This window comes from Bidens hawaiensis, unplaced genomic scaffold (genome assembly GCF_021521415.1).
Source record: "Bidens hawaiensis isolate Kalapana, Puna unplaced genomic scaffold, B.hawaiensis_p1.1 tig00047582_1, whole genome shotgun sequence".
In the NCBI taxonomy this organism is placed as follows: Eukaryota; Viridiplantae; Streptophyta; class Magnoliopsida; order Asterales; family Asteraceae; genus Bidens; species Bidens hawaiensis.
Window position 1 is genome coordinate 1 of NW_027498515.1, and position 23693 is coordinate 23693.

The window sequence follows — 23693 nt, forward strand, 5'->3', positions numbered from 1 at the left end:
TTTAAAAAAATAAAAAACTTTATGTTAACCGCATCAGTTAATAACCTAACCAGTTACACAGGTTAGAAATTAATCTACCCAGAAACCGGTTAACCAGTATTTGCACCACTGGTTACTGTTTGACTTCGATCTGCTACTAGTTGGTTCGATAAACTGATTAAAATTACAAAAAAAAAATAATATATAAATAAAATAAAATTATTAACAAAACAATTCAACAATACATAACAAGTTCACACCCTATTTATAATTATTATTACTAACCAGTAACATCCCCACACTAAAAAGAAAAAAAAACAAAGGGGAGCCACATTATACAGTTTATACTAACACAACATTAACACTCATATATAGTATATAACAACATACAAATACAACATTTTTATAAAAGTATATCGAATTCGCGCAACCAATACAACACGAAATGCTGTCACATAACTTGCCAAATACTCACATCGCGTATACAATCTCGCCACTGCTATCAATATCCAGGTCACCATCACTCTCGAGATCCTCGTCCATGTCATCATCGATATCCAAACTACCAGTAAGATACTGGTTAAGGTTATTTGAGCCTGCTGGCGGGATTGTGGCTTCAGCGATGATCTGCATTATTTCGTCGACACTTTGAGTGGGCTGGTCGGGCCCGTCAAACTGGTCCATTGCGTCGTCTTTCATGAGCTCGGCTGGAAGGTTTTTTACGAACCATTCGTGGGTTTTAATCTCGTCCATTGTATCCGCTGTTCAAGTATTTTTCATAATCAGTAAACCAAAATAATGCATTTTGACTTTGACTTTGACTTTGACTTTGACCAGAGTCAAAGGTTACCTTAGCCGGATCAGCAACGAAAATTCTGGAAATCAAATGGCGGCACTCGGGAGATATATGAACGTAGGATGGAATCGTGTACTGAACATTGAGAATTCTCTGCAGAAAGTCAAACAAAGTCAAACAAGTACAGTAAACCTCTAAATTAATTATGTTGGGACTGAGATATTTTATTAATTTAGCGAGATATTATTACATCGATAAATTAAGAATTTATTAATTTAAAGAGGTTTTACCGATGACCTTTAAATTTCCAAGTGGAATCTGTTAGTAATTTATATAGTTTTGTTGGACCAATTTATATACACCGGGTCACTGGGATTTCAAAAAAGTTATTATCTTATTATTTTATCAATTGGGGCCCAATTTTGCACTGGTCCCAAGTTGGGACCGGACAAATTATTAATTTTATCGAGTATTAGTTTATAAAGGTTTTACTATAGTGTAGTACACTATAGTAAAACCTTTATAAACTAATACTCGATAAAATTAACAACCCGAAACCCGAATAAATAACCCGAAGAACACCCTAGTGTACATGTTTAGTCATCTGGGTCGATTCGGACCATCTATATTTCAAAAGGGTCGGGTCAAAAAGGTCATATTATTGTTGAAAATACTGTTTCTGTAATCATAATATTAATAAACTTTTGAAATGAATCAAAGGAAAATTTTAAGCGGGTCAACCAATCGGGCCGGGTCGGCCCGATATGTGTTACCTGTATGGTCTTCCGGAAATTTTTGGGCTCTTCAGGGTCCTCAAAAGGGTAAGCTCCCACAAGCATTACATATAATGTTACACCACAAGACCAGACATCTGCAATCTGATTTTATAAAATAAATCATCAGTTTGTGTAACGGGTATGGTTCGAGTAAACGGGTATGTATGTTTTGGGTTCGGGCCTAGGGGTGCAAACGGGCCGAGCCGCTCACGAGCTACTCGATATCGGCTCGTTAAAAAGCTCGATCGAGCCCATGCTTCACTTATCGAGCTCGAGCCAGCTCGCGAGCCTAAATGAGGCTGCCATTTATATAATTTTTTAAAATATATATTTAATAAATATTAATTAATATATATAGTGTTATGAGAAAATAAATAAAAATAACTAAATAATATATATTATTTTATACATATAATTATAACTGAAAAAAATATATAAAAAATGATAAATATATAAAAAAATAATTAATAAATAGTAAACCAGCCGAGCCTGATCTTGAAAATCTACTCAAAAGCCGAGTTCAAGCTCAAGCTCCATGTAAGTTAAACGAGCCGAGCTCGAGCCTAGTCGAGCTCGGGCTCGGCTCATTTGCACCCCTATGAATTTTCGGGCCAAAAAGAGTTTGGCACATTGGCCAAAATGGGCTTGGGTCGAACAGGTCGTAGAAAAAAGTATCAAAATGGGCTTTTCAAGTCAAAACCGGTTGTGCTAGAAAAAGTATCAATTGTGTCCGGGTCAAAACGGGTTTCACCAAAATTGGCCCGTGCTAAACGAGTCGTAGTAGAAAAAGTATCAAAATGGGATTACAACTTATAAGTCAAAACAGGTCGTGCAAGAAAAGTATCAATTAGGTTCGGGTCAAAACGGGCTTGACCAAAACGGGCTCGGGTTGAACGGGCTGTGATAGAAAAAATGTATCAAAATGAGGTATGCAAATAAATTACCTTTCCATCATATTCTTTCTTAAGCAAGACTTCAGGAGCAATATATGCAGGTGTCCCAACAGTAGATTTCGGTTGTGAATGCAGCACAGACGACTAACCAAACAACCAAAAAAATCAACTTTAATAATCTTTATACAACAATGAGCAATAAAATAATCTAAACCTTTAAAAGAATATACCTTTGAGTACCCAAAATCGCAAATTTTGAGCCGAGGAGCCGGGCTGCCATCAAGAAGCGTGTTTTCCAGTTTCAAGTCACGGTGACAGACTTGCTATGTTATACATTATACAAAAACATAAATTATAGTTCATCAGTTCAACACTCATATTTTATATATATATAAATAGTGATAATTAACTAGTTGTTTAACTATTACCATATTATGACAATAGCTGACTCCTGAAATGAGCTGCTGGAAAAAGAAACGGGCCTGCAACAAAAAGCGAACCAAAAAAAAAGCAGTTATTATAGTTGAAGTGAATGCAAAAAAAAAAAAATTAAAAAAATAAAAATAATAATAATAATAATAATAATAATAACAACAATAATAATACAAACAACAACAACAACAATAATAATAATAATAATAACAACAACAATTTAAAGACCTCGTCTTCTGGAAACCGGCCTGCGTTACAAATCCGTTCAAACAGCTCTCCACCAGATGCATATTCCATAACAATTGCCAGATGTGTTGGTGTTAAAATGACCTGGAAATAATAATAATATTAATAATAATAATAATAAAAGTTTGTGATGCTAAAAATGATTTTTATCAATGTAACACTGTAAAGAGTGACAACTGACAAACCTCTTTAAATCGGACAATATTCGGATGCCTGAGTGATCTGTGGTTAATAATCTCCCTTTGTACATTTTCATCTATCTGTTACAAGATTAGATTGCAGTTACAGCTAAATGAAGCAGTTTGGTTGAATTCAAAACAATAATTTGAATCAAAATTAGGGCTGTAAACGAACTGAACGCTAGACGGGAAATTCGTTTATATCCATTCGTTTAATAAATGAATGAACACAAACAGAGGCCATGTTCGTTCAGTCATGTTCATGCACGTTCGATAATGTGTTCATTTACGTCCATTTTATGCTTGTTTGTTTATATTTGTTCATTAAATCTTTTTTGATGACTTTTCTAATCTTATCATTAAACAAAAATATGTATGATTATTATGAATGTTAAAAAAAACACCAACACATCTCGGCTACCAGCAAACTTGGTAGCCAGACCGAACCGCTGACACTTAAATATTCTCAGTTAGCCAAATCAAATATACATTGTCTATTTTGTCTATGTCCATCTCTATTTGTTCGTTTGTGTTTGTTAGTTGCATTAATGAACGAACACAAACAAGAAATTCCGTTCGGTTAGCTATTCGTAAACTGTTTGCTTGTCCAATAAAAGCTTAACGAACGGACACTAACAAAATTGGAAGAAAAGCTGCCATAACATGTCAGACATGAGACTATTACCTATGCACTAGACACGAACACGACACGATAAGTTGATAACTAATCGTGTCATTTTTTCAAACACGAACTTACACGACATGACCTGTTTAAGTACACTAATTAATATCAAATATTTACCGAAACAAAAGTCATCAAAAGTTAAAAACAGTCTTAAATCAAATCATAACATCCACTAAGTAGACACATATCCTTTATTCCATTTTCAAAAAACTAAATAATATAAGCAACCTTTTTTTTTGGAACGACCAACAAAAGAACTCAAAACTAACATGTTAACAAATGGCCGTTATTAACAAGTCCTAACAGACATAACAAATTGGTAACAAATTCAAAAACTAGCAAATACTAACAAATGTGTGCTTTATTAATGATCAAGGATCCAAATACTAAGCCCGGGTCGGATAAACAAATACAAACACACCAAATAGCAAACAAATTCAAAACTAACAAACACTAACAAATGCGCTTTTTATTAATGATCAAGGATCCAAACACCAAGCCCAAGTCGGATAAACAAATACAAACACAACAAATAGCAAGCAAATTCAAAACCAAAAAATCCGAAACAAAACACTAACCTTCTCACCTCACTCGATATACATAACAAATTGCTAACAAATTCAAAACTAACAAATACTAACAAATGCGCGTTTTATTAATGATCAAGGATCCAAATACTCAGTGGGAAGGTTGGACATGAACGCCGGGAGGGACTCAAAATGCATAAACCAGGGGGGGAGACTCGTATTTTTAGTCAAACACGGGTAAATTTACACTACGTGTAAAAATTTTTAGGCAAAAAACGACTAAATTTACACTACTATAAAAAACAAAACTGGAGCAACGGCCTAGCCCTCACTATGTTTCGCCCCTGCAAATATTAAGTCCGGGTCGGGTAAACAAATACAAACACAACAAATAGCAACCAAATTCGACACCAAAAAATCCGAAACAAAACTAAACAAAACAAAACAAAACACTAACCTTCTCACCTCGCTCGATATACTTAACCGCAACGAGCTCATTCGTCTGCTTATCCCTCATCAACCTCGCAATCCCAAAATTACCCGACCCGATATCCCTCACCAGCTCATACAGATCACTATCGTGCATAATCGGCATATCCATACCCGGTCCCACCGTCAACGCAGCTCGATCCATCCAAATATTTAATTTAAAACCAAACCCTAACACAATATAACAACAACAACAACTCCTTCAATGCATCCACGTAACCCAAATAATAATAATAATAATCTAATAATTCATTATTATCTGGGTTTGCATCAAAATTAACGTGGCAGCAGTTGGGTCACAAGGATTGGTCCAAAAGGTGGATCAATTTGGCGGGTTTTTGCAGAAACCCCGTGAAATGAAGAGCTTTTACACTGCACCAATAACTGGGTTTTATTATTATTATTATTATATGATATTGTTATAATATTATGGATTGCTGAAATCTAGGTGGTGATGACGATAATTGACGATATTTTTAATAATAATAATAATGGGAGTGACAGGTGGTGAGGTGAATAAATTACCTGCAAGATATGTACATATAGATATAGATATATAGATATATAAAGATTTTGATGAAACAAACTCGTGTAGATGACAGCTTTATTTATTTATTTATTTTTCTCTCTCTTGAAGCAGCTAATCTACATAGTCGATGAGTGAGTTATGTCGTTGGAGGAGACATGATTAGTTTATAATATTTTAATGGTTTGGAAAGTACGTTTAGTGGGGGATAGAAGTCCCCAGAAACCGATTATTATTATTATTATTATTATTATTATTATTATTATTATAAGTTATCGATTCTAATTCGGTCGATATCAGTTACGTTGTGTTCCCGAGTTCTTTTATGAAGAAAAAAAGTACTTTCCTTTCTTTCCAAATCTTTTCGGTTGGGAGGGAAACAAATTATCTCAGTTTACTCTTCATTTCTCTTCTTTTATTTCTTTTAATGAAAATACCTTTTTTGTTGTATTCATTTCATTTCCTTCCTTAAACGAAACTTGAGAACATGACCATTTTTTTCGATCACTTGTTTTCCTTCCCTTAACACTTTGTTCCCGAGTTAATTTAGGGGTGAAAAGAAATAAATAGAAGGAAAGAAAAATATTATTGTGTTCCATAGGTTTTTTCTTAATGAAAGAAAATAAAGGAAATTAAAGAAAATTGTGTTCATGAGTTTCATTAAATGAAGGAAAAGAAACCAGATGGAAGGAGAAATAAAGAGAAGCTGAAGGAAATGTTAGAACGGAAAAAAAATGAAAACAAAAATTTTCTTTTTTTTTCTCTCATTAAGTGAACTTGGGAACAGATAATAAAACTGGGTACACAATTAGGCTTTTGTAGAGAGGACGAGGAACCGTATGGGTAGAGTGCATGGCTTTCAAACCACATGATAACACCGTTGCCATCTTATGTGGGTAGGATGTATGGCTTCATTCCATAGCAAAAATTTTGCCACATAAGATTGATTTCTTTTTAACATTTATTGAGAAGTAAAATGAATTATTAATAATTAATGTATTGCACATTTTATCACACACCATTTGTATTCACTTAAAACCTTCCACCATTTTGATTCACTCAAACCTCAACATTTTTATTCACTCAACCCCTCGATGGCTAATTTCTCAAACGATGATCTCGGGATATTCATACCGCCGAACGATTCCGATAGCGATATTTTTTTTCAAACGATAGCAGCATACATTTTTTCAAAGATGTCAGCGAGCAAGTTGAACAGGAAGACACAAAAACATCATCGAGCATTCCTAAAAAATCATTCAACTTAAAAAATAATCTCGTCAAATTAGCATTAAAAAAAACTGACACTAAACCCAGCCCAAAATAGTGGTGGCATTTGTATAGTTTATGATAAAAAAAGATAATCATGTTTAAAAAGAAGTTAGTTCAGTCGATAAAACCTGAGCGTTGTGGCCAGATGTGAACGCAAAATCGGTTGATATCAGTCAGGTTCGTTACAGTACCAAAACTAAATGGCCGGTAAAACCCGCGCATAGAGGCTTGAGTCGACGAGAATTCGATCGCTTAACCTGTTGTGCGGTACTTTCATAATGTTCTTCACCGATGATGCAATCGGTTATGTTCGTTTTGATACGGGGACGAAATCCAAAATAATTATTTGGTCAATTTAAAAAAGAAAAATCAATAAAATAATTAAAAAAAAAATTTACGGCACCAGCACCGATTTTTATCTCGTAGGATAAGTCGTTGAAAATATAAAATTAGTTATGTAGGATATAACAGGGGTAATTAAAAAAAATAGCATGTTCACATTGTTGTCATGTTAGAATAAGTTGGAGTATTTAATGTGTTGTGTTTGTTGGTTAAGAAAACGTAGTTTGTTAGAGTGAGATATCGGGACTTTTCAAATTTAAGAGTTTAATAGCCTATGTATGGAGGTGCACAAATCGGTTTTTTTAAAAAAACCGGTTCGGTTATTAACCGGACCGGTTTTTTTTGGCCCGGAAAAAAACCGGTTCGGTTAATAACCGGACCGGTTAATAACCGGACCGGTTAATAACCGGTTTTTGTATGTCAAAACCCTAACCGGTCTAACCGGTTAGGACCGGTTTAGAAACCGGTTAGAACCGGTTAATAAACCGGTTTTTTTATTAACCGGTTTTTTAATAACCGGTTTTTAGGTTAACCGGTTTTTTTTTTTTTTTTTTTAAATAACCATTATTTTTACACAGTATAAACAAACCGGTAACTACAAGGCAAACCGGTAGCTACAAGGCAAAACGGACTGACCGAAGCCATTCTTTGCTTTCGTTGTTAGGGTTCTTTGTTTGGAAGATTAAAAACACATAACTTTCATTTATAGTTTTTACATTAAAAATACAAACATTAAATCGTTATCGCATATTCGTAACTCAAAAATACAAACATTAAAGAATGCTTAGACACGATTACATGAACAACTTGCTGTTTCTTACTCATTATTTGCCTCCATGTTTGCTGTTTCTTTAACTAATTTTCTTCGCTACCCGATCCCGAGCTATTCCTTAGGTAATCGTCGTACGCGGCTTCTTCATCGGTCATTGGTTGAGTGTGTCCTTCATTGACCTCGTCTTCATACAAGCCCGCCTCATACTCCATTTCCCCCTCGAGTGAGCGTTGATGTTGTGCCCTATCTAAAGAGTCCAAGTAATCCTTGTAGCAAATCGACATCTCTATAGCTGGTGGAGTGAGTCGAGTCCTCCTAATCGATATAACCCTGCAAGAAACAGAAAAAGCAGACTCCAAAGCTACCGTGGAAGCTTGGACCGTTAGTAAATTTTTGGCCATGGCGGCGAGGATCGGAAACTCATCCTCCTTACCTCTCCACCAAGCCAGCAAATCAAGACTTCTAAATTCATCCGGAGTCATGTGTTTCACAAAGTTGGTACCACCATACCTTCCAAGTTCACTGCTTGGGGTGTTTACCTTTTGACGTTTACCGGCGTCTTCCCAAATCATGTAGTAGGCTATGTACAAGAAAGTTGTTCTAAAAAGAACAACTTGGAAAAAGAACAACTTTCTTGTACATAGGCTATGTACAAGAAAGTTGTTCTAAAAAGAATAAATTGAATTTGATTAATGTGTGGTGTTTGTATTTGTAGTTGTAGTATCGGCATAACATAATATTTTGGGAATATACACAAAATAGATGGATTGGTTCCGATATATAGATATATTGTCATAAAATACGTTTATTATATGTGCAATAATTTATACAATGATTTCCGGCATATAGGCATATTGTCATAAAATATGTTTATTCTATGTACAACGACTTTGCCTCATCTAAGATTTTCTTTCTCTAATTATGAAGATATGATAAGCGGTTGATTTTTTTTCCTTAAATTGTTGTGGTTAGACCATATATGATATCTCGGCCTTCAAAGCCCCTGAAAACCTTGCAACCACGCGTTCCTCTTCTTTGTCTACAACACACCGCATGCGCAATCCGGTCAAAACAATTAATAAATTCCTTAAATGACATCGTACCAAGAAGGTTTCTTGTTTGTGGTTAGGAGGTAAAAACTCCCTGTTTAATGCCATTTTCATCTTGGCTAATGATTTAATTTGGATTTACCGGCTCTCTACCATTGTTTATTGGTATTTCCTACCAAACAAAAACCGGTTTCTCAGTTTTATGGACACCACTTTGACCTTCAACTGCTCGAGAATCTCCTTAAGATTAAAGATCGGTTCAATGGTGTTGATCCAATTTATGAAGTCACAAGCAAAAACACTCACATCGAACTCCAAAATATTAGTCTCTTGCGTTTGATCATGGTTCAGCTCTGACCCCTTGATTTTTTTCTTGCAACCAAAAACTGTTTAAACCAAGTGATTCTTAATCAAAAGCTTCGGTAGTCGAACGCAAGGAATTATTTATGTCTAACGACGCAAACAAAAGCCCAAAATTAATCATATCTTATAGATGAGAACCGAAATTCAAATGATAAGTATCGATATGTAAAAACAATAAAAAATAAGAAAATAAATAAAAAAAATTTGGGTCAAATAAGTCATGTTCAGGTCAACCCGCGAATATGTGTGTCATGTTCGGTTCACGTGTTTGACAAATTTTTGGTTCGTGTCAAATATTTGGATTCAACGTTGGGTGGACTTGCCAACCCATTGACGGCCCGTTTAGTACCCATATAGGCCTATATTGAACATAAACGCATGTGTTATACCTAGTTCATATGAGGAGCGATCATCGTCACGTAGTCTCCAAGTAAGTAGGAAAGACATTCACTCTCACTGACCATGCGTCATACCTAGTGAGTATAAAGAGTGAGCGACTTTTAATATTATAATACATTTAGGTAGCATTTGGTATGCATGAATGATAGGGGGAATGGAATGACATTACGTAGGAATGAAAAAAGTGGTGTTTGTTTGCTCAATGGAATGAAATCATCCATTACACATGGAATCTCATTCTATCAAAACCATTCCTTCCTACCCCCCTTCTTTTTTTTCATTCAATTCCTCCTTCACCCTACTTTCTCAACATCATCACCACCTAACAACAACTACCACTACCATTGCCATCACCGACACCTTACCGCCACCATCACCACCACCATCGCCTATGCCACCACCACCACCCTACCACCAGTGCAACCACTGCCACCGCCGTCGCCACCATCGTCGCTGTAACCACTGAAAACATTGTCACTGTCGCTTGCCACCCTATCATCGCCATCACTACCAATGCTACCACTGCTACCCCTACTTCCACCGTCGCCACTGCCACCACCATTTTCGTCGCCGGAGCTAACACCACCACCATCGCCATTGCGATTTTTTTTTTGTAAAAAAAATTATTTTGAGATAGGAGTGTTTTTATTATTTCTATTTCAGTCATACAATTTTTTAGGATACCAAACAACATAAAAAAATATTTTATTTCATTCCCATAGGTTAACCAAACAAGACAAAGGAATGGAATGATCAATTTCATTCCCTTGTCCATTCCATTCGTTCTTCCATTCCATTCCCCCTTCATTCCATTACCTCCAACTAAACATACCCTAACCATTCCCCCTTCATTCCATTACCTCCAACCAAACAGGTTGGAGGTAATGGAATGAAGGGGGAATGGAATGGAATAAGGAAAATAATGGACAAGGGAATGAAATGAATCATTACCATTCATTTTCCTTGTTTGGTTAATCTATAGGAATGAAATCATTTATTAATTTTTATTGTTTTGTATCTAAAAAGTTGTAGAAATGAAATAGAAATAATAAAAACACTTCTATCTCAAAAAAGTGAATACTTTTTAAACCCAAAAAAAACCTACAATGGCGATGGTGGTGGCTCCGGCGACGAAAATGGTGGCGGCGGTGGCGATGGTGGTGGCAACGGTGGTGGTGTCAGCGGAGTTGGTGGTGGTGCCGATGGTAGTGGTGGTGGTGGTTGTTAGGTGATGGTGTTGTTGAGAAAGTAGGGTGAAGGAGGAATGAAATGAAAAAAAAGAAGGGGGGTGGGAAGAAATGGATTTGATGGAATGGGATTCCATGTGTAATGGATGATTCCATTCCATTGCGCAACCAAACACCACTTTTTTTATTCCTACGTAATGAATCATTCCATTCCTATTGTCATTCCTGCGTACCAAACGCTACCTTAGTAATTATTTTTCATTAATAATATCATGAAAACTGTTTACCGAGCAAAAATAATATTTTATCTTGAATACAATTGTAGAACCTTGTATTTTGTGTTTTAAATTTGCTGACCTAATTAGAAAACATCTTGCTTCGAATATAGAAATTGGTAAGGGTCAAATTCAAAAAGGGTATTTATTTTAAAAATCATATTCAACATGAAATTAAATATTATAAATAAAAAACAAATTACTATGATGTATTTTGATTGGTTGGCCAAATTTCCAATTTAATCTTACGGCTATGACCCTCACACACTCGCGGCTCACACAGACACGAGGGCAAGCGACACAATGTTTGCGTGAGGGTGAGCTAACATGGTTTATTCTCCGTCATGCTCACGACACCCCCTAAGAAAAATTTGTGTAATTTACTCATTAGTCTTAAAATCATGAAAACTACTATATTTATCTGGGAAACAAAAATCTAAAATTCCTAGTTTACGACAAGGTTTTTAACAAGCAAGCAACTCCAAACCTACTAAAATTTAATTAACTAACAAAATCTTTTTCTCTTAATTCATTAAAAACTAAAACTAAATTAACATTAGACTATAAGAGTCAGTGTGGGACAATAACATACGTGACGAACCGATACATGAAAAAAGAATCTAAGACTAAATCCCATCCTAGGTTCTCTCTCATTGTCGTTCACATTCTTTCTATTTATATTCCTTAATTCTTTTCCTACATTATTTTCTACAAACATACATCTAAACATCACTCTTTTATGTTTCTCTTCATATCCAACTTTCAATAAAGAAAATTGAGTATTAAAATTCTCATGGGGAGCTTAACTCCAAGTTTTATTCCCACATCAATCAGTCAATTTCTATGTGAATTGTCACGAACCGGATGCGTAAACGAGAAGGTGTTGCGAGTTAATGATCTTGTTAATCGGTTAGAAGCGGAAATGAGGAAAATCAAAGCGTTTGAACGTGAACTTCCTCTTTGCATGCTCCTGATCAGTGATGGTTTGTTTCATTTCTCTAAAACTTGATCGATTTAAACTTATCGGGTGCTGTTTGGGTTGGTTTTGGTCTGAAACCGAACCTAAAACAGAAACTTTCATTTTCGGATTTTTGGATTTTTAAACTGTTATGTTTCGGTTTTTTCGGTTTTTCTATTTGAGCTTGAATATCATTTGTTGATTTTTTTTCCGGTCAAAGTAATGAATTTAGTTATGAATCATTTTGTTAATTAATAACTAACTGATTATTGTAATTTGTGCTAAGAAAGTTGAGTTATATATTTTTATTAAATTCTTATAAATTATTTTAAATGGTAAAAAATGAAAATCTAGAAATTCGGTTTTGTTACATGCAAAACCTCACAAAAACATAAAACCAAACCGTCAGTTTCTGTTTATGTTTGGTTTTTTCGGTTCGTGCACAATAAATGTGATTACATAATGAGCTACAAATATTTGATAATATGTCTATGAGAGAAATTTGATTATGTTTGGCACATAATATTTTTTCAGCAATTGTTGCTTTGAAAGAGGAATTAATGGTGTTGAAGAACTCATCAAATGCACAACCAGTACTTGAAGAATTCATACCACTCAAGAAGAGGTTTGATGATAATAATAATAATAATAATAATAATAATAATAATAATAATAATAATAATAATAATAATGATGATGATGATGTAAAAGTTGAAATAGTCACAAACCAAGAAGATAATGGTGATAAGAAGAATTGGTTGAGTTCTACGCACCTATGGAATATTAATGAGAGTGTTAATCACAAAGCAAATTCAATAGCCCAAGTGGTATGTTTACATTTAGTTAAAAACTTAAAACTTATAAAACATTAAATATATGAATTTATATTTGAGTTGGATGCAGAAAACTGAGGAAGAAGATGAAGGGAGACCAAGTGTGAATGAAAATAATAGATTGAATTTATGTCATACACCAAATGTTCAACCAAACATACAAATTGGTAGTACTATGCTTGCACAATCTCAGCAGCTTACATTTAGGAAACAAAGGAGATGTTGGTCCGGCGAGTTGCATAGACTATTTGTCTACGCATTGCAACAACTTGGTGGTTCACATGGTTAGACCTTATTGTCGAAACTGTTTTTGTTTGATTACGTGCAAGTAATTTATGTTGTTTTCAAAACATGTTTTAAATGATGATTCTAATTCAAGATTGTTACAAAATGTTTTGTAGTAGCTACCCCTAAGCAGATTCGAGAGCTTATGAAAGTAGACGGTTTAACGAATGATGAAGTGAAAAGTCATTTGCAAGTTAGTTAATTTTTATAACTTCCTTTTTGTTCATATAATTTTTCATGAATACTAAGTATATTTCTTTTAATTGTCTTATAATCGTAGAAATACAGACTTCATACGCGAAAATGTAGCAGTTCTAAATCTGGTTCTCCTGACGTCCCCCTTCTAAATAGTGGGAACAACATTGACGATGAAGAAGACGCGAAATCGGAATATTATTGTTGGAGTGGCAATCTTTAGCAAATTTTCTTGTAAAATTTTGTAGGATTAGTTTGATTTGAACCTATCTTGCTTTGAGTTTTCTTATGTCTTTGGATTATTGGTCCAAGATGTGAAGCACATATGTTATGAGATAAGAGAACATCATCATTCTACAATGGACCATGTATTTATTTTTTTATTTATTGCATATTATATTTAGGAAGATCTTGAATCATTCTTGTGTTTGAATGGACTTGGCTCACTCATTTGTTAAAAGGTGAAATTAGATTCTTTTTAGTAGGTAATAGGTGTGGATACTTTGACAAGTCAAACATGTGATAATTTTTAAATTAGAAGTTAAAACTAAATGGGGTCTTTTTGTATTATGTGTATTTTTGTATTGTTTTATGTGAAATTACATCTTTACCCACAATTAGCATTATAAAATGTTGATAACATCCTTTAATCTTTATAAGATGTTTGATACATTTCCCCTCAAATTATAACATTAAAACTATACTCTTTCTATATTGATATGTTTGTACTTGGGATTACAAAACAAGTATACATATGTGTATAGAGATATATTAACATAAAGTTGTAATCTTGATCGATCTAGATATCTATACAGTTATTGCCTATATATCTATATATCTATACAATTGTGTTTAACCCGTCTACACACACAATATAAAATTCTTATATTTTTGTCAACAATATGTATTTGAAACTATAAAGTCATTGAATTGTTTTGAATTTTGTGAAACTTGGTGAAAAAGCAAGTCACAAGAAAATTCATGGATATGGGAACAAGATGATGACCAGAGGTAGAGTACAAAAAGAAGACAATGACATATATGTCAACCTAGGCTTTTAAGATTAGACACCATATTTTTCAAACCATCCAACTTCTTGTAATTCATGATTAAGATGACACCTTTATGTGACTCTTAGAATAATATCTAAGTTTATCCTTAATGATAATATGAAGATTCAAAGTTAATATTTAATGTTATTATTTTTGGTGTTCTCATTTGGTATTGCTATGGTTATTACAATGTGAATAAAAAGAAGAGTCCATGGATTCAAAGTATAAAGTCATAAACAAACAAAGCTTCCAAAAGGTGCTAAAACTTAAAAGTGAATAGTCAATGAATTGGGATTTAAAATTGATTTAGTGCTAGTTTTACCAAACCACTCATATCCCACTTGCAACACAATATTCTAGGTAAAAGGTATGTTTGTATGAGAAAATGGTCCCTTGCTAAGAATCTTTTAGAATAAAGATCTTATGAAATTAGGCCAATCTCTTGTTGTTTTGTATTAATTGGGTGCATTACATGTATACATGTGAAGAAAGTTTACTTTATAAGAAGCTTAGACAAGAACTTTAATCCGGCATGGTATACATGTGTAAATTTTAGGTGATTGTAGTTGCCTACCATATTTTTTGCTATAATATAGGTAAAGTTTAACGCACTCTTATAATGAATTAGATGCATCTTTGTAACGAGTCGACTCTCTCTTAAGAATAGGAAATCTCATTTGATTACTTTTATTTAGTAGGAGGGACGTAAAGCATAAAATGACTATCTCTAGTTGAGGCAGAAAGACCGACGATGTTGGAGAGATTGCAAGGTTATACTAGAAGAGACATACATTAATGGTTCAACACCATTTGCTAGGATCTTATAGAAATTTGAAGGGAGACAAGATAGCAACGCCCAAAGATAACAGTTTTATCGCATGCAATGGCAAATTGTAATTATTAGTGTGACCGACCTAGCCTTAATTGAAAATTTAGACGTTAAGAAACATTCGAGCATCAGACTTAACTTTTGATTTTTACCGATTTCAACATTTTACCACATGCAACGGTAAGTTATACTTTTCCAAAATGTCGCATATATTAAATATATACAAGATTAAAGATCCAATGCAAATTATCTTTCTAATTAAAAAATGTTTTTTCTTTTTTGTTTTCATCCATCGTTCTTTACTTATGTTTACATAAGTTTTGATCATCAAATATTAAAGCCGCCCAAATCCTACGTTCATCATAGGATGGCCAATGGCAGTCTCAGAAACGACTCAAACATGACAAGAAATTAATTAGATTTTAAATTGTCATATTTAAAATGTTTACAAAAGAGTCGTGCTCGGGTTGATATGTTTAATTAAACTGGGGTTGAGCTGTCTAAACCGTTTAATTAAACAGATCGTCCCGATAACCCGATCCGTATAACCCCTATTTTTACAAATTACCAACCCGATTAACACGTGTAGTCATTTACACTTGACTACTACTCATCAACCCGTTCGGCATGCTTAGATAAATTAATTAAACGAGTCGTATTTTTTTACATGAGTTTAAGTTGTGCGGATTAGGATTATTTTGTTAACACGAATAAATTTAAAAACAAGTCGTGTTCAGATTAAACAATTCAGTTTGTCACACAGTCAACACTATTAACACCTAACTCCTAAGCCCAATCCTCCCTAAACAGTTGGGCGTAGGCCTACTTTCTGCTCCGGCCCAGTGGCCCATAGGCACTTAAGCCCAGAAACTCCACTGTCCAGCAGCTTAATCTGATACTTAAAAAAAATAAATAAATAAAAAGGTTGTATTTGGCATCTTCTCTTCTCACAAGTAACATATTATCTAAAACTTATTTTCCTAATTTTATCTTCCATTATATAACTTTTAATACTTGATTGAGAGGCCAAAAGTAATCTAAATAATTCAAAATATAACTGTGTTTGGATGAGTGTAGTATTGGTAGTGTCCTGAGAAATCTCGATACATGTAACACTAATGAATCATGATCATGGCGGATAGGAGGGCAAGGTAGTCGACGGCCCCGGTCCGATCACCCTTCTAGAATCGAAATTTTTATTTTTTTAATATCTTTTTATGAAAAAATATATGCATTTTTAATATTCAATCCAATTAATCAACTCATTTAAACACATTTTTATGAACAAATTTTTTTTTTCGCAACACAAATCATAACCATGTAAATCCATTAAAAAATTCATGTGTTAAAACCCAACAAAAAAACTTTTTTACTTAAGGCCTAAAATTATTTTCTATCTTTGGCCCAAAAAATTTAACGAATTCAAGACGGTAGACCTTGATCATCTCATGAGCTATGCAATCGATATCGCTGATACATTACCGATATATCGGTTATCGGTCCCTTGGCGGTATATAAGTCAGAATATCGGTACCAATAATATCAACGATATTGACCGATATTGGACTAATATTTGACCGATATATCACCGATATTCTCGATATCAGTGCTTTAAGTCTTAATTATCAACTTTTAGTGTTCATTGTTATTGTTTTAAGTCTTAATCAATTCTTACTTGCTACGATTGTTAATATTTTGCAATTTGTAAAAGGTTAATTTGTTAATGGTAGGAGACTATACTGAATTATTAGTGTTAAATTGTATATATGAATTTAACATGATATTAAAATTACCGATATCTCAAGTGAAGCATACAGTCCGGTTTCGTACGCTGTATCTTTTGTGAAATATAACACGAATGTGAAAGATGAAATGTGTAGTGTTGCTATAAAGGTTCTTACAACGGGACTTGGGCGTTAATAGCCATGTTAAAAGAAGATTGTTTCGTGTTGAAGTGATTTTGGCGGTGATTTTTCATGATTCTACATAACTCAACCTTGGTTTATAGATAACGAAAAGGAAGTTTTAAGGGTCCTATAGACGAAGCCTTGGTGACCACACTCTGACGATTAGTCAATATTTTGTATGAATCTATCTGTATATGAATCGCAAGTATAAACATATGTATTTTATGTGCGAATGAATGAGAGTTGTTCGTAGGGACTAGGGATGGGAGAATGAAGAAAACCTTTTTCTAGTGGGGCTATGTCTTTTTTTTTTTTACAGAAATAAGAAGAGAGTATTTATGAACCACTTTATAACCAAACAGAACAACTAAACGCGTATAGACATGATTGTAAAATCTAAATAAGGTGTTTTATAAACACATTAGCTCCATAAAGTTATGGTTTTTGATTTGTTTAGTCATCTATGTGTGACAACTTTCACTCTTTAACTTTGGTGTTGACATATCTTGGCTCATTTTTTAGCTCTCATGACACAAACCATGAAACCATAGATATTTTACATAACAATATTTTGTTAATTGAAAAAGACAAAGATGATCTCACTGGTGTACTTATCTTCTTCACATGATGGACCTAAAAGAAATCATTGTTTAATAACAAACATCACAAACATGGCCATTAGGTTAACCACAACTATAATGGTAGTACCACTCTAGTAGCCCATCCAATAAACACACTTGGATAGTTGGATCTATATATTATTATCAGTGGCGGACCCAAGAATTTTTGTCAATGGGGTCCTAATTTTTTCGGTTTACAAAATTTCCGGGCCGGTCGTTATTCGGGTCGGGTCGAGACGATGAACATAATAAAACACGGAAATATGGTGTCACTGGAAACGAGTAAGTAGTAAGAATTTAGATTGGAAACTAGATAAGAAAAGAGACTTTTAATTCATTTTTATTCATACACGAAAAACATAAACGTAAGCTATATATATGGTATTACATACACGACCAAACATGAAAAATTAACTCTAACACATATAAATGATTAATTATAATATGCATACACAAGATAAAGAATAAACGAATATGCAAAACTCATGTTATCATTATATATGTTGCATGGTGATAATGATTATATGTGAGAAACTAACGAATAACAAAAATACCCTAACTAAATAACTAATATTGACTTGGATATAAAAAAACAACAAAAACAAATACCCTAACTAAACAACTAATATGGACTAGGATATAAAAAACAACAAAAACAGAGTATGGTGAGGCTTGAACCTGCAACCTCTCAAAAGAAAAACAAGGGACTTTCCACTAGACCAGTTCAACCTTAATAGTATGGGTTCCAAGTATTAATTTTTATGGGGTCCTTACAAAATTTAATACACCGCCTCTTGGTAATTTTTAAAAAACATTGGTGTCTCGGGACCCCGATAGGTTCTATGTGGGTCCGCCCCTGATTATTATGCCTTTTTTGGCTTATAAATAGTTGCATACATCCACAATTAATTTTATCAAAAACCTTAATCTTCACAAAATATCCTTTTCCATTTAAACCAATATGAATCAAAAGTACATCATTTTCTTAGTTTTTCTTTCATTGCATTTGGCTAATGGCCAACTCAATTACTATTATTATTATTCATCATGTCCTAACTTGCAAATGATTGTTAAGTATGGTGTTTGGGCTGCCATGAAGAACGACTCAAGGGTCCCTGCGTCTATTCTTCGTCTTCATTTCCATGATTGTTTTGTTAATGTAATCATTTTACGATTGATTTAAGTTTAAAGGTGTTTTATATCGTTTATTAAAACTGTTTATCAGGGCCGGCCCGTGGGCCAACAAAATTTAGATGGGGCTTTAGGCCCACACTTAATTAAGGCCTCCAAATTAAAAAATAAAAATTATTATATATAGATATTTATTTAATAGGCAGATTAGAAACAAAAATAACTATTGGTCTAGTGGTAGACTTGTGCGTTGCTTGTTGGCAGGTCGTTTTTTATTTTTTATTTTTCTTTTCAAAATAAACAACGCTAATTTTTTATTCAAAACAATTTATTTCACTAAAAAAATAGGCTGTGCAAATTGAACAACTTATTGTTGTATTATAACATAATAAGTATATTGTTTCTTGTGTTGGTTTTAGGGTTGTGACGGTTCTGTGCTTTTGGATGATACTGAAACCTTCAAGGGGGAAAAGAATGCAGGCCCGAATCGAAATTCGATTCGTGGGTATGAAGTTATCGACAACATAAAAGCTGACGTGGAGCGGGCCTGCCCGTGGACCGTTTCATGTGCTGACATTTTGACACTTGCAGCTCAAGAAGCCGTTGTTTTGGTATTACAAATTAAAAGCATTCATTTTTACTCACTTTTAGGTAACAGGTCAAAACAAGTTGAACTTGGAACAAGTCACTTTTAGTCTGACTTGAAACATGCCAGGTTGGGTTTAACTTATGAGATTTTTTTATAAAAGTATAAGTTATTAATAACGATTTAGTTATTTATAAAAAAATATATTATTATAGGTATCTAAATCTTTGAATTAAACGATTTAAAAAAATATATTATTATAGATATTTGCAACCCATTAAACCTGTTACTTTTAGTAAAGTATATGACAGTTTGACCCATTTACAAGTAAACGGGTCGAAAATGTTACTATGCTCTCCGATAGCTGGCAAAACGGGCAGGGTCATTGGTGAGAACGGGTTAGGTCGCAATGGGTCATTTTAAAAAATAGTCATTTTGATCGGGTCAGAATGAGTTAGTGTCAGAACGATTCTCCTTTACACCAATTTTGTGTTTCCTTAAAAAGTTTAATTATCATGATGCAGTCAGGAGGGCCAAACTGGATGGTTCCACTAGGCCGGCGAGACGGGCTGACAGCAAACCTGAAATCAGCAAACACAGACCTGCCTTCGCCCCTTGACCCTCTAGCAACCATCACCGCTAAGTTTGCAGCAGTAGGTCTCAATTTGAGAGATGTCGTGGCTCTCTCGGGTATGACTCATTTAAAGTTTTTCGTAAAGCGGTTCAGCCCGACGATAACGGGCCAAATAGGCTTTTGCCATCGTTGAAACTTAACCATATATCTAAAATATTTTTGTCCAAAAAAAAGAAAAAATAATAGTAAGTTATTTGTTTCATTTTATTTTACTATAGTTGGCCCATTAGAAATTAAACATAATTTGGGCCAGCCCATTAACAAGTAAGAGGTCGAAATCGCAATATCTAACTTTTCTAAAAAATAAAAAATTTTCAACCCTAACCATAATTTTTGAGACAAAAGGTGCTAATCTGGTCCGACCGGTTGAACCAATAGCATGTCATGTTTGCTGTCCAATCCGGTTCTGAAAACATTGCGTTTTACACGTTCTTTTTCATGGGTCACAGGTGCACACACTATCGGGCTAGCTCAATGCTTCACGTTCAAATACCGACTATTTAACTTCAAAGGGACCGGTCAACATGACCCGAACCTTGACTCATCTCTAGCCACATGCTTAAAAACCGCGTGTCCAAATGTTGATAAATCAAACACAAACCTTAATTCCCTAGACATGGTGACTACATACACGTTTGATAACGCATATTATAAAAACCTCGTCAACAATGCTGGCTTACTTGAATCCGATCAAGCGTTAATGAGTGACCCAAAGGCGGCTTCTATAGTCAACGACTATAGCATGTACCCGTATCTTTTTTATAACGATTTTTCAACATCGATGACGAAACTCGGTAATATTGGGGTGATCACAGGGCTAAATGGTGAAGTTAGAAAAAAATGTGGTGTGATCAATCATTAGGTTAGATAGTTAGTTTGGTTATTATGTTGCTAGATGTTTGAAAATAAGGGTTTGACTTTGACTTTGACTTTGACCTTTGTTGTAACTTGTATCACTTGTGGTCTTGTATGTGTGACCAAAAAGTAGTATGAGTTCATGAAGTTTTACCCATACTAAGAAATAAATTATATACTGTATAAACAGGATCGTTTCCAAGGATTCAAGTGCTTAAGACGGGTACTGATAAATGACCCTTTTATAATTTTTTTTCAAAACTAATTGTCCGTTACTGATTTACTTCATTACTAGGCTCAGATCCAATAACATTTTATTAGATTGTTTAATGTTAATAAACTCGTTCAAAGCTTTTGGCACTTACAGACATTTCTTATCAGCCATTTTCAGCCCAATTAACTAATAACAGTTAAAAATAACTATATACATTAGTTTTTTGAAAAAATCATGTCCTTATTGAGACCAAGCCCTAGACAGCGGGCGAGCCCTGTATGGGGTCCAAGATGGCCCTGCATATAAATCGACAGCATGTGCCATATCAAATGCTACAGTGTTTTGGTTGACCAAGAGATGAATGGCATGCGGTATCTATTGATTTTCCTTTTTTTTACACATCGGTAATTATATATATATATATATATAAACAATAAATGTAGGTAGCATGGTGGTAAGGTTGTTGTGTTGCAACCCCTAAAGGTTCAAGTAAGAACTTTGATCTAATTTACATATATTGTTATGAGTTATATCTCAATGTTGTTTTAAGCTAGTGTTTATATTCGGGGCGTGCTTACATGAACCTCTTACACGTCACGAATGTTATATAAATTTCATGAGTTTGCTTTAGACTAAACCGTTTAGGTTAGCTTTGAGCCGTTTATATTTTCTATATGCGTGCGTTGTGAGTTTTGTGTTGTCGATTCCGCATTGTTGCTGACAAGAAGGGTATTGCCAATGTTAACATGTGTCTTAATTGATATCATTTAACTCATATTTAACTCATATTGTGTTCAAATTTTATGTAGCATATTCTCAGGCTGGTGTGTGGTTAAACCCAGCAACAAATAAATATGTTTATTATTTTTTTTACGGCTTAGGATCCTCCCACACCATCTTGGATCATCACACACCATTATTTTTTTTATACGGCTCGTATAGGACTATACAGTTGTATAGCTCTTGAATCATATCAGTTTGTGTCGGAGCTTGTCGTTCATTGTCTGTAGTGCCTCGTATAGCCCGATACGACATATAGACCTATACGGCCCGTATAGGGCTATATGGTCGTATAGACAATTTTTAATTTTAAATATTAATACGTTAATATGATCGTATCTATACGGGCCGTATAGGGCTATACAGCCGTATAGACAATTTTTTTGACACAATTTTAAATATTAATACGTTAATATCTGACATTTTAATGTATTAAGTACATAACATACTTGGTTAAATATGATATTTTAGAATAGAATATATTGTCTATTAGCATTTACATAATATAGTCGGCTAAATAATTTGTAGTTGTACCCCAAAAACATTCGTTTAAAATATTTCATGTTTTAAGCTTTGAGACCTGAAAATCTGTCTATATGGGTCGTGTAGCACTATACGGCTCGTATAGTCGTTTTCCAGCAGCGGTTAACAGTGGTCAAAGACAGGCTGACTTTTTCTGCAAAAGTTTTCTATACGGTTGTATAGCCCTATACGACCGTATAGGTTTTATGGTGTGTCAGATAGCAATACGAGCCATTTAACACCTATACGGCTCGTATAGGTCTATACGGTCATATAAGTTGAAAAAAACTGTTTTTTCTGTCCCCTATCAGTAATGCGTAGCCTATACGACCGTATAGGCCTATACGAGCCGTGTAAGCATATAGGGGTGGTGTAGGAGGATCATATCCCTATTTTATAGGTTGATAGCAGGGGGTGCAAACGAGTCAAGTTGCACGTGAACTGCTCGAGATCGGCTCGTGAAAAAGGTCGATTGAGCCGAGGTTGCCTAAACAAGCACGATCCCGAGCAAAATAAGCTCATTTAATAAACGAGTCCAAGCCCGAGCTTCATTTATCGAGTTCGAGCCGTCATCGCGAGCCTAAACGAGCCTATCATTCATATAATTTTAATTATGTATATACATGCATACATTTATATAATTTTTAATTAATATATATAATGTTATAAAAAATAACTAACTGATGTACATAATGTTATCTATAAAATTAGAAATGAAAGTATATATAGAAATAATTATAAATAATTAAATATATAAAAATTAATTAAAAGAATAGTTAACGAGTCGAGCCCGAGCTGAGCTCGAACTTGAAAACATAATTAACGAGCCAAACTTGAGTTTTAAAAATAAAGATCAGAAGCCGAACTCAAGCTCTGTATATGTTAAACGAGCTTGATAGTGAGAGAAAGGTTTAAAGAGTTTTGACTTTTGTGTCTAAATTATGAAAGATTCTTGCAGATGCTTTTTCAAATAGACAAAATAATAGTACAAATCTGAGACCAAGAAATAAAATATAATTGAGGGGCTGTTTTTCAACAACTTTTTAAGTTAAGGGATTAATGGTACTTGCCACAGAAGCCTAAGTACATATTTAGTGTGTTTCTA

General features: G+C 34.1%; 3 protein-coding genes across 3 annotated transcripts; 2 read left to right on the plus strand and 1 right to left on the minus strand.

Moving 5' to 3' along the window:
* Positions 1-441: 441 nt before the first annotated feature.
* Positions 442-5160, minus strand: LOC143597112 (serine/threonine-protein kinase SRK2E-like). Its single transcript, XM_077075704.1, has 9 exons — positions 4971-5160; positions 3308-3382; positions 3105-3206; positions 2873-2926; positions 2675-2767; positions 2496-2588; positions 1549-1653; positions 814-928; positions 442-740 (listed from the first exon to the last, which is right to left on the minus strand). The coding sequence occupies exons 1-9, from the start codon at positions 5145-5147 to the stop codon at positions 451-453; spliced, it is 1104 nt and encodes a 367-aa protein (XP_076931819.1). The 5' UTR covers positions 5148-5160; the 3' UTR covers positions 442-450.
* Positions 5161-11980: 6820 nt separating this feature from the next.
* On the plus strand, positions 11981-13703 carry LOC143597117 (transcription factor HHO3-like). The gene is made up of 5 exons (XM_077075709.1): positions 11981-12170; positions 12680-12969; positions 13049-13262; positions 13380-13456; positions 13544-13703. Exons 1-5 carry the CDS (start codon positions 11981-11983, stop codon positions 13679-13681), a joined length of 909 nt encoding a protein of 302 aa, XP_076931824.1. The 3' UTR covers positions 13682-13703.
* A 5094-nt stretch (positions 13704-18797) lies between these two features.
* On the plus strand, positions 18798-21100 carry LOC143597113 (peroxidase 10-like). Its single transcript, XM_077075706.1, has 4 exons — positions 18798-19025; positions 19417-19608; positions 20108-20273; positions 20667-21100. The coding sequence occupies exons 1-4, from the start codon at positions 18828-18830 to the stop codon at positions 21077-21079; spliced, it is 969 nt and encodes a 322-aa protein (XP_076931821.1). The 5' UTR covers positions 18798-18827; the 3' UTR covers positions 21080-21100.
* The last annotated feature ends 2593 nt before the right edge of the window (positions 21101-23693 follow it).

Bases quoted from the DNA above. Each gene is read 5' to 3' on its own strand.
- LOC143597112 (XM_077075704.1), bottom strand. From the start codon at position 5,147: ATGGATCGAGCTGCGTTGACGGTGGGACCGGGTATGGATATGCCGATT. The intron at 3,383-4,970 runs GTTAGTGTTTTG...ATCTTGTAACAG, and splicing joins ATATCGAGCGAGGTGAGAAG to ATAGATGAAAATGTACAAAG. The intron at 1,654-2,495 runs GTAATTTATTTG...TTATAAAATCAG, and splicing joins AGAAAGAATATGATGGAAAG to ATTGCAGATGTCTGGTCTTG.
- LOC143597117 (XM_077075709.1), top strand. From the start codon at position 11,981: ATGGGGAGCTTAACTCCAAGTTTTATTCCCACATCAATCAGTCAATTT. The intron at 12,970-13,048 runs GTGGTATGTTTA...AGTTGGATGCAG, and splicing joins AAGCAAATTCAATAGCCCAA to AAAACTGAGGAAGAAGATGA. The intron at 13,263-13,379 runs GTTAGACCTTAT...AATGTTTTGTAG, and splicing joins ACAACTTGGTGGTTCACATG to TAGCTACCCCTAAGCAGATT.
- LOC143597113 (XM_077075706.1), top strand. From the start codon at position 18,828: ATGAATCAAAAGTACATCATTTTCTTAGTTTTTCTTTCATTGCATTTG. The intron at 19,026-19,416 runs GTAATCATTTTA...TGTTGGTTTTAG, and splicing joins TCCATGATTGTTTTGTTAAT to GGTTGTGACGGTTCTGTGCT. The intron at 20,274-20,666 runs GTATGACTCATT...CATGGGTCACAG, and splicing joins AGATGTCGTGGCTCTCTCGG to GTGCACACACTATCGGGCTA.